Source organism: Ascaphus truei, chromosome 1 (genome assembly GCF_040206685.1).
Source record: "Ascaphus truei isolate aAscTru1 chromosome 1, aAscTru1.hap1, whole genome shotgun sequence".
In the NCBI taxonomy this organism is placed as follows: Eukaryota; Metazoa; Chordata; class Amphibia; order Anura; family Ascaphidae; genus Ascaphus; species Ascaphus truei.
The window spans coordinates 309435610-309446145 of NC_134483.1; the positions used below are offsets into that span (position 1 = coordinate 309435610).

The window sequence follows — 10536 nt, forward strand, 5'->3', positions numbered from 1 at the left end:
AGGATATATTTTCTCTTTGTATGAATTTTCGCTCTGGGACTTCACTAAAAAAGAGGAAGAAGAAAACGAAGCAGAGGGTGCAGGTGCAGCGTCCCTTCTTGAACGTAAATTGTGATCATCATAACTACTAACCTTAGGTCTAGTACCATTTCTCAAAGCATTAGACACAAAATTATCATGGTCAATCAGAGTACTATTGTCTGTCTGTAATACAAAGAATCGATTTGCTACAGAGCAAGCATAAACAGATTCATTTGTGCCTTCCTTATTAGAATGTACTTGTGCAATGACCTTAGAACCAACTACACTATCCCTGGGTACACTTGGTTGGGGTCTCCTGGGGGTTTCTTGGGTTTATATTCCCATTTATGGGATGCAGAACGATCTTTGCCACGTCCAGTGGGCCTATAAGTGTTCCTTCTCCAATCCCTAGTTCTACCATTAGCATAATCATCCTCATCTCGTAGAAATTTGTTATTTTTCCTCTCAATTATCTCTTTTTCAAATATCTCTACCCTCTTGTTCACCAAATCATCCAAATGCATGAACTCAGTGGTATCCTCATAAGGCCTCAAGATGTTCTGAACAGCCTCTATTTCTTTCTTCAAACACATGAATTTCTCTTCGCTAAATCTAATATAAAGTTTAAAAAGGAAAATGAACAAGTTTCAAGAGCACAGTTCTATTCAATAGTAAATTCAATATCGGTTTCAAAGGTTGGTTTCTTAAGGATTCTCAAACCCCTTGGGATTTGTTTTTTATCCAAATATTGTTGTAAAGAGATTGAATCCCACCAATGAGTCATTTTTTCCCTGAATAATTTTTCAAGTTTATAGAACTGTGACTTGATATCAATATCAACCCCTAGCTTACTGCCAGCAGTGTTATTTTCAATATGTGCAAATGCATGGCACCTAGCCAGCCTCTCCTCACAGGATTTCATCATTTTAAATGCAATAGAAGATGTTTTCAATACAATAAACAATATTTACAAACCAAAAATACAAATTCACTAAATCAATGTTCAATTAGAGTAGAAATATATATGTAACACATGTATCCCCCACCCAAACACCCCTCCAATCTCATCTAGAGACCTTTGTGGGAGAACTACACATATTAATAGGTGTGGTGCATTACCTGTCAGGTTCCCAGGAGGCCTGAGCCTCGCTGGTGGGAACTTAGGGTGTATCCTGGAACGATCTTCACAATAACAGCGCCTCTACCTATGCAGGATTCTAAGTGTAGAATAACCCCTGACACAGGACCCACATACACAGTAACCACATACACAGTGTATAGGTAAAACAGTTTACTGTATGCAGATAAAGAACATAACAATAATAACATCACCAACACTAATGTCACCCCTGTTATACTAATAGTACAACTGCCCGGTCACCTTACAGGGCCTTTACGCCCCCACACCTTTTTCTCCCCGAACACTGTTTACCCAGAGTCCCCCACCCAAGTGTGGAACAGCGCTGCCCACTAAGATGAGGTGTATAGTTGGTGCACGCGTAGGGATGATGGTACCTGCCGGGTGTGTCCACACTCGGGCGCGCAGATGCTTGGCTTGGAAATTATCCCTTGATCCAGACGGATGATCCTGCGTCGCATCCGCCTCAGCGATGGGTAGCTCCCACCTGGAGTGATCCATTGTTAGAATGTCTCTGCCTCTGATGTTACAGAGACTAATTCACCAACACAGCAGAGGCCAGGAATTCCATGCTTCCTGGTTGTGACCTCACTGAAGCTGGCTTTAAAGGACCCTGTCCCTATCCTAGGGGGCATCCCTGTAGCAGCCACAAGCTGAGGGTGAGTAGGGCCTAGCTGGGTCCTAAGGGGAGACTTCAGGCCTAGTGCAGAGTCTACTTGCCTCCCTCCACATATACACCCTCCCTTCGCTTTGTCCCAGCTCCTACTGACTAGCATGGTCCCTGTCTGGAGTATCTATACAGCAGGGGTCTAGTAACTCTATTGGCTGCTGTGAGTCACCTGTGCTCCAGCCCCTGGGGCTGCTGGGAGTTGTAGTTCCTCATAGCCTTCTTTAGCATTGGGGCCGCGTGCGCGATCTACACTGCGCATGCGCAAACATGTAATGGCCGCCGCTACTCAACTGAGCATGAGCAACTGTGGGCAGTCCCTGTACTATGGAGTGCCTCTTCTGCCAGTTCTCCAACACTGTAATGGCCACCGCAATCGCATCTGCGCATGCGCGAGTACATCCAAGATTGCAGCGCCATGTAGCTCTTGTCACCGCGAGCCCATGCGACGCTCTCGCCCCCACAGCAGCTCCCACCGGAGCAATTGTAAGGGAGGGAGAAAGGGTAAACCGGGGAGCCAGAGGGGTCCTGGCTACATATAATATACAATAGAATAAATTGTACAAGATAATAAATATAACTTAATAAAAGGCAGCTGCCAGGAGCATGGTGTTCTTTGACTGTTTCCTTGATGATATTATTTTGATCTGGGATGGGGATAAAGCGGAACTTACTTCGGTCCTTGAGTCGTTTAACATCAATGACATGGGACTCAAGTTTACTTTTGAGATTGATTCCTCACACATTAGTTTTTTAGATCTAGAGCTGTTTATTTGTCCAGAGGACACACGTATTCATACAAGAACGCACTTCCAAGGAGATGAATAGTTATTTACATGCCTCTAATGGACAGCATAAGAAATGGCTGGAAAATATTATGAAGAGTCCGTTTTATAGAATTAAACTGGCTCCCTGCTCCCCACACATCCCCATCACATTCAAACGTTCCAAGAACATCAAAAATGTATTGGCACCAAGTAAGTTAAGGATACTGTACCTACACATGGGGAATCTAGGATTATCACTGATAAAGGCAACTTTAAATGTGGGAGAAAGCAATGCCTTACATGCAAACATCTGGTCACTACTGGTTCTTTTAGATAACACACAAATGATTCTATTTATGAAGTTAATGGATCTATTGATTGTCTATCTTCATTCGTCATCTACTTAGTGTCATGTTCATGCGGCCTACAATATGTGCTATGAGCACGAGCTTTTTGGAACGTAGACGCAGTATCATCAATGACAATCAGGCACACAGCCTATACAAGCATTTTTGAAATGTGCATTCATAGGATCACTCCTCACTTACCATTACGGGTCTTGAGCACATTCCTCCCTCATTGCTTGGAGGAGATAGGTTCAAGAAGCTCTGTCTTCGGGAGACCTTTGGATCTATATGGTGGAAACTCTGTCTAATGGCGGGTTGAATGAGTGCCTACACACCAGCACCTTGGTTTAGTTCTATGCCCAAATTGTGCCTATCCCACTTGGTTCACTATACACTTTTTAACAAGCTTTTATTAATACCCGTTTTTTATCACAATTGTATGAACGTATACATATTATTGTTCTAGTACAGGTATTCTAAAACTTGCCTTAAACTTGCCTTGGAAAATCTGGGGCTATCACAAACAAGATCCAGGTACATGCTGGGTACACGCTGCAACATTTCAGTGACATTTCTGCAGAGACTAATGGTCATTTGGATTAACACAGCAGGGGTCCCTGGAAGTCACATTCAGTTTGATCGATGTTAATCCGATGGGCCATTAGTCTGTTGCAGAAATGTCACTGGAATGTTGCAGCATGTACCCAGCATGTACCTGTGTCTTGTTGGTGATTGCCCCAGATTTGTTTTAGAATACTCGTCGGCACTACAGTAGGTAAGGGTCCTGCAAGTTTATCTCTGACCTTATCTACATACAGTACATGTGATCTGCGAGTTGTTTATTGAATTGTTCATGATCCACATCTCTCTTGTTTATTCATTATAATACATATTTTTAACAGTTATTTATATTAATTATCAGATTTATTTTTTATCATCCGCAGTATATCTGCCTCCTTGTTCATCTGTCTTCATTATGCAGGTGGTCATTTAATATTATATGCATACACATTTTACATAATCTACAATGATGTTTATTTTCATAGTGTTTAAACACACAATGCTTTTCTAGGCCTTTTCTATATTACATATACAGTATTGTATGTTCACATGCGTGTCTTTAGAGTTTGCGTTGTTCGTCCAACATACAGTATTGTATTCCATAACTACTGTACATGTCATGAGATACATTTCTCCTTTACTGTTGTATGATATTGTTTCTTTTATGGTGATTTTTTCACCGGTAACATTCTTTACTTTGGCTTGGTTATGTTGAATTACACCGACAACTTGTACATCTAAAAAAAAACTTTTGTTCCTTCCTCTAACCAGCTTGTATTTTCTTTGTTTTCAGAAAGCTTGGCACTAACTGTTGTTTCAAGTTCCTTGCCCTCGTAAAGACAATATTTGGTTTGTCTGTCAAGATGGTTTTCAACAGACTGTCTCTCTGCAATATTTGCCAATGTTTCCCCAGAATTTTTTCACTCTGTTTAGACTCACCACAATATTTGGTAATAAATTGTATAAATTAATAATTTTGTTGTTTGTGATTTTTAGATTTATATATCAACATTTCTGACCTCTCTATTGCATTTACTTTTTGGAGTGATTTTTCTACAGTATCTTCTTTGTATTGTCACTCTATAAACTTATGTTTAAGGTACAAAGCTTGTTCACAGAAATCTCCTTTCTTAGAATAGTTTCGCTTTAATCTATGGAACTCTCCAAAAGGGATATTATCGAGCCAATGTTTTTGATGGTTGCTAGTAGCTAACTGAAAATTGTTACAACTCACAGGCTTGAAAAATGTTTTAGTATGAAAGGAACCATCTTCAATCTTGATTTCCAAGTCCAAGAATTCTATTCTCGTCTTACTCTGACTGATTATATGTAAATTTAAAGTTGCACTGGTTATTGTTGATGTACTTGAAAAAGTCTTCCAAAGTGTATTCTGTACCCCTCCACACAATAACCATATCATCAATATAACATCGCCATAGCACCAGGCTCACACTGAAGATGTTATTGGGCCAAATATATTTATCCTCCCACCAACCCATAAATATGTTGGTGTAGCTCGTCGCGAACCTGGTCCCATGCCGTGCCCTAAATTGCAGATAATGATTTCCATCAAACCAACATGTATTATGTTCCAATAGGAACTTAATCCCATTGACAATTAATTTGATTTGTTCTTCTTCGAGATCTACAGTGTTTATCAAATTGTACAATATGATCAATGCATGTTTACAGGGACGCAACGTCACATGTAGCCATGATTAAATTATCCTACCAATCCATATTCTCAAAAATTTGTAGTACTTGTGCAGTATCTTGTAAAAAAGATAAAAGATATGGCTGTAATAGAATGTCAAGGTACTCTAAGAAATTTTGAGTAAGGGACTCGATCCCTGAAATTATCAGTCTACCGGGAGGATTTTTATACAACCTTGTGGATTTTGAGAATGTAATAGAACACTGGGTAATTGGATGAGGTGTTTTTAGATTTAATGTATTCTGCTTCTGTTTCTTTCCTGCTTTTGTTCATGTATGCTAGAATCTTGCCTCATTACTGCTTTTGGTTTCCCACTAAAATTTCCCCTCATTTTGGTGTATACTGTTTGTGTCCTGGAAATAATACCAGCTATTGAGGAGGAAAGCTTTAAACTCCTCATTATTATGAAGATAAGATAGGATTTTCCAGATTCTATTTTTGTGTTCCCCAAGTCCAAAATGTATCTCTAACATACTGGTGCATGGTCTGATAGTGCAGACACCTTGTCCATCATATGGTCGCTTGTTAGAATATAGTCTATTCTTGAGAAGGAGTTATGTGGGAGCGAGAAAAAGGTATATTCTCTCTCAGTGGGGTTAAAGAGCCTGCAGCAGTCTAACAAACCTAATGTATCTTGCAAAATCCCTAAGCTTCTCTGTACAAATCTTAATTTTCTTTTTCTCTAATTAAGATAAGATTTATCTAAAAATTGATCACTTACAGCATTTAAATCACCCCCCCACACACACACACAATTAGGTTACCTCTTCTTTCTTTCAACAATTTATCAGTTACATGCTGGAAAAAAGGTTGTCTCTATTCATTCGGGCCATAAATATTATATATACATATCCATATTGTTGATCTTGATATCATACTGCACCACTCTTAACTCTGTGTCACTCCAAGTTGATATAAGCTCATATGGTAGTGTTTTTCTTATTAGAATCCCTTTCTTTCCCACTGCTGGGGAGAATACACATTCACCTACCCAGTTAGTCTGAAGTTTCTTGCTCTCCTCCCTGTTTAGATGTGTTTCCTGAATAAGGCCTCGGCCAGGCTCCCTGCTCTCTCGCTGAGGCGCGCTGAGGCTCAGGGAAAGCGGGTGCTTTCCCTGGCCTTGCAGTTGCTTACCGCACGCGCTGTCAGGGGGCAGGCCAGGGCGGGCCGGGGGCGGGCACGTCACTGGCCGGGGGTGGGCCAGTGACGTCACGGAGCTGGTTCGCCCTCATTGGGTGAACCGCTCACGTGACCGGCCTGTCGCGCCGGCAAGCGGGGGAATTTTAAATTCCCCTACGACCTACGCTTCCACGCACTTGTGGAAGCATAGGTGAGCCCCTACTAAAGCCGCTCTAATTGCGGCTGTAGGGGCTCAGTGCTGAGCGGGAGCGCGCGTTAGATGCTTTAATATTTTGTTCCTTTTAATTGGGGATTTAATACCCTTAACATTCCATGAAACCAGTCTCGTCATTGGTTAGTTGTTAAACTGATACTGTCTAGCACGCCTTTACATAATGTATAGAACAACTTAAAGAACATTACTTTATTGTGATTGTCTGTTGTTTCCTTTTTCTCTATAACAATATATCTGACCAGTGCAAAACATTTCAAATAATACATACATAACTCAGAGTATAAGAAATAAACCATAAAACACATATAGATTAATGACATTCCTTTATTTCCATAAGTGATATTTTAGCCTCATCCCAGCTCACCGCAGCTTCCTCCTCCTTTTACCCCACCACTCTTAATTATTTTTTTCAAAACAGGTTTTCTTAACTTTTTTTTTTAACATGTAACTGATTAGACAACATTTTTAATTTTTTGATATATTTTTAAAGAATTACTTTATAATGTTCTCCTGGCAATTTAACCCCTCCATTGCTTTTGATCTTTAGCAACTTAATATTATTGTTCTATATAGTTGCTCCTGGAGGACATGTGTCACCTGACACTGAACAAGTGTCTTCACCGGGGTCATGCAGCTCATCGCACCTGGAAGAAGAGTGTATGAGGTGCAGGCCATATAATATGTTCATTTATATATGTTATGTTGTAATGTTAATTAATTGATTTTGACATGTTATTTAAATTGATCACTTAGGGCCTCATGCAGAGAGCAGCGCTAACAGGAAAAGCGGCATTTTTTGGCGAAATCTGCCTTTAGAAAGGCAGGTAATGGCGAGTGTAGAAAAAAGCGCCATTTTTTTAAAATCTCGCCGCGCGGCTGGCGAGAACCTAAATCTCGCCAGTTTTTAAAAGGTCCCTATTCAGAAAGGGACGATCGCCATCTAGCGGCTGTTCGCGCCAAAAACATGGTGCGAAATTCAACAATTAGCTCCGCCAACTAAAGTTGGCAAAAAGCTGGAACTCGGCGGCCATAAGGGAGAAAAAAAAAACCGGCGAATTTTTTCTAAGACATTTTAGCAGCGCGCATCTCTCCATTTTCAACTGGACACACGCATTCATGAAAAAAATAGCAGATTTCTCACCTTCCTGCATATGGAGAAAAAATCTCCCCATTAAAGGTACATTTTATTTCCCTCGCCAATAATTTCCAGCGCTGCTCTCTGCATAGGCCCCTTAGTGTAATTGAAAAGGAAGTTTTTTAAGAGAACATGTATTGTGTTTGTGATGTAAAGTATCATGTAGGAGTTGTGAGGTTTGGCCAACCTTTCATTCATTCTTATTTCACACTGAGCCCAAACATAATTCTTAAGTCAAGGTACATTTTAATGTGACGTCATAAAACTTATGGAAACATGTTAGGTGTTAGTTGTTAGCACAGTGTATAATTACATAGTAAAACAGCAGACATTACCATGCCATTTCATCATGTGTTCATTTATTTTTAGAACATGATGATGCCAAAGACACAGAAATGCAATCAAGTGACCATGAAGAGGTTCCTATTCAAAGAGTAACACAGGCCATTCCTCCAGCAATTAACACATACGCAGCAATAGCAGCTTCTGAGGAAAAAATTGTTGAAGCAGAAAATTGTCGCCATTCAGATCTGATGTCAGTGCACGAAAGGATGATATCACTGCAGGAAGAAACGATATCACAATTGTCACATCTCCACAGAGTCTTCATTGAAGTTCCTAAACAGATACAAAAATTAAACACACCGTTTAGAAGCAGTAGTTGTTCAGCTAACCCAAGCTAATCACTTGAGAATGACTACAGCAGCACATCATTTCAACTTTAACCCATCAGAGGAAGGATCTTTAGATGCTGCTAATTTTTCATCCCATGCATCTGATATTCATTCCCCAGGTCGGGATGTTACCGGTACAATAGCTGAAAGTTCTGTGCATGTTCCTCTCAACATTCAACTGCTGCCATCTGCAGAAAGTCTGGAGCTGACACCTACAAAGGAGGCACCAAAAAGACAAATGCACAAGCAGTTACTACTGACCAGTTTTTGGACACAAACTAAAAAACACAAACATGAAACGGAGCAACCATCAGTTGTGCACTGTGTACCAACTTGTTCACAAGTGTCACAGGCCACAAGCCCTGCCCGTGAAGTGTCACAGGCCACAAGCTCTGCCCGTGAAGTGTCACAGGCCACAAGCCCTGCCCGTGAAGTGTCACAGGCCACAAGCCCTGCCCGTGAAGTGGCACAGGCCACAAGCCCTGCCCGTGAAGTGGCACAGGCCACAAGCCCTGCCCGTGAAGTGGCACAGGCCACAAGCCCTGCCCGTGAAGTGGCACAGGCCACAAGCCCTGCCCGTGAAGTGGCACAGGCAACAAGCCCTGCCCGTGAAGTGTCACAGGCCACAAGCCCTGCCCGTGAAGTGCCACAGGCCACAAGCCCTGCCCGTGAAGTGGCACAGGCCAGTCAAACTGGCTCTGTTTTGCTTAAAGTTGTAGCCAAACGGAAAAGAAAAATCCAAGAGACAACAAGCAGGCCTGTGACTCGGTCTCAAAAGGAAAAAAAAGAATAAATGTTATAATTAAGTGAATCTGTATTTGGCCTTGTTTTGTTGACTTGAGATTATCTAATGAATATTGTATGTATGATGAAGACCTGTTGTTTCCAAACATTCAAGTATGTCCTTATACACATGAAGGTTTGGAAATGTTCACAGTCCGAATGAATGCATAATGTAAATAATATTTATGTATTAATCATCTGTTCAGTAATGGTCCAACATTACACACTTGCAATGTTTTGAGAAGCTGACATTCACTTAGCTGCAAAAGATTGTATTTGGGTGTGTTTGGTAGGTAATTTAGGTAATCATTGCATGTTAATAGTATTCACATGCAAGTTAAAATAAATATATATTTAACTGCTAACATTCTACATTTCAGTTTTGTGCAGGATGAACTGTCAAATATTACTTACTTTCACCTTCCTTGAAGCTTCTTAATGTTGGCCTTTCATCTTGTATGAGTACTGGTTTCAATAACATATCTGTGACTGTGTAGTAATATATATGTAGTATCTATGGATATATGTACACACACAGTGTATAAATAAAATATATATATATATATATATATATATATATATATATATATTAATGTTTTAAACATGTAAATATGTCTAGAGGTTTTGTATCAAAAGATATATATATGATGCTTCCTTGTGAAAACACAATATTGAAATAAAACAGGCCTTATGTTAGTGAAATATACATGATCTGACCCTTTAACAATATGGGCCTAATATTATGAATCACATAATTCACTCACCTTCATCACCATTTTAATAGTTTTCAAACAAGGCCTACTTACTGCCATCAATATGTTCAGTCTAGAACTGGATTAAATAGATATATTATATGTTGTAACACTACCGGCCTTGTAAACTCACAAAAGGCCTTATTTGATGTTAACTCCAAATTGGACACAGCTGACTCTAATAGGCCCTCAAACATACTTACCCTGTAATGTTTAAACCTTTAAATAAGTGTGAGCAATCTAACAATCCCTTTTTACATATAAGGCATTAAATACAGTAACATACACACACACATATATATATATATTTCATTGTTGGTTTTATATATATATATATATATATACATACTGAAATGTGGAACAAAACACAGAGAGAAAAACATTAGCAGGTGTGTTTATATCTCATTATGTCAGTGTAGGCAGAATTTTCCTAATGCCAACACTACATTTTCTCACCCACATTGTTTTTTAATTAAAATCGTACCCTTGTTTTGAGAATGAAGATTACGGGAAAAATAATTACACTTTCACTGTGAAATAGCTATCTTATCCCAAATAATGTGTGCCAATTTTTTCTACACATTCGAATTGGTGTTTGAAAAAAGGAGTGCAACATTGAAATT

At 39.7% G+C, this 10536-nt stretch overlaps 1 protein-coding gene across 1 annotated transcript in view; it reads left to right on the forward strand.

Annotated features, from left to right (window-relative positions):
• LOC142496726 (uncharacterized) overlaps nt 1-9171 on the forward strand; it is a 33438-nt gene extending 24267 nt beyond the window's left edge. Inside the window, exons 2-3 of the mRNA XM_075603627.1 lie at nt 4295-4451; nt 8074-9171. Coding sequence (XP_075459742.1) covers nt 8398-9171 — 774 coding nt within the window. The 5' untranslated portion in view covers nt 4295-4451; nt 8074-8397. The remainder of the gene's footprint in view (nt 1-4294; nt 4452-8073) is intronic.
• The last annotated feature ends 1365 nt before the right edge of the window (nt 9172-10536 follow it).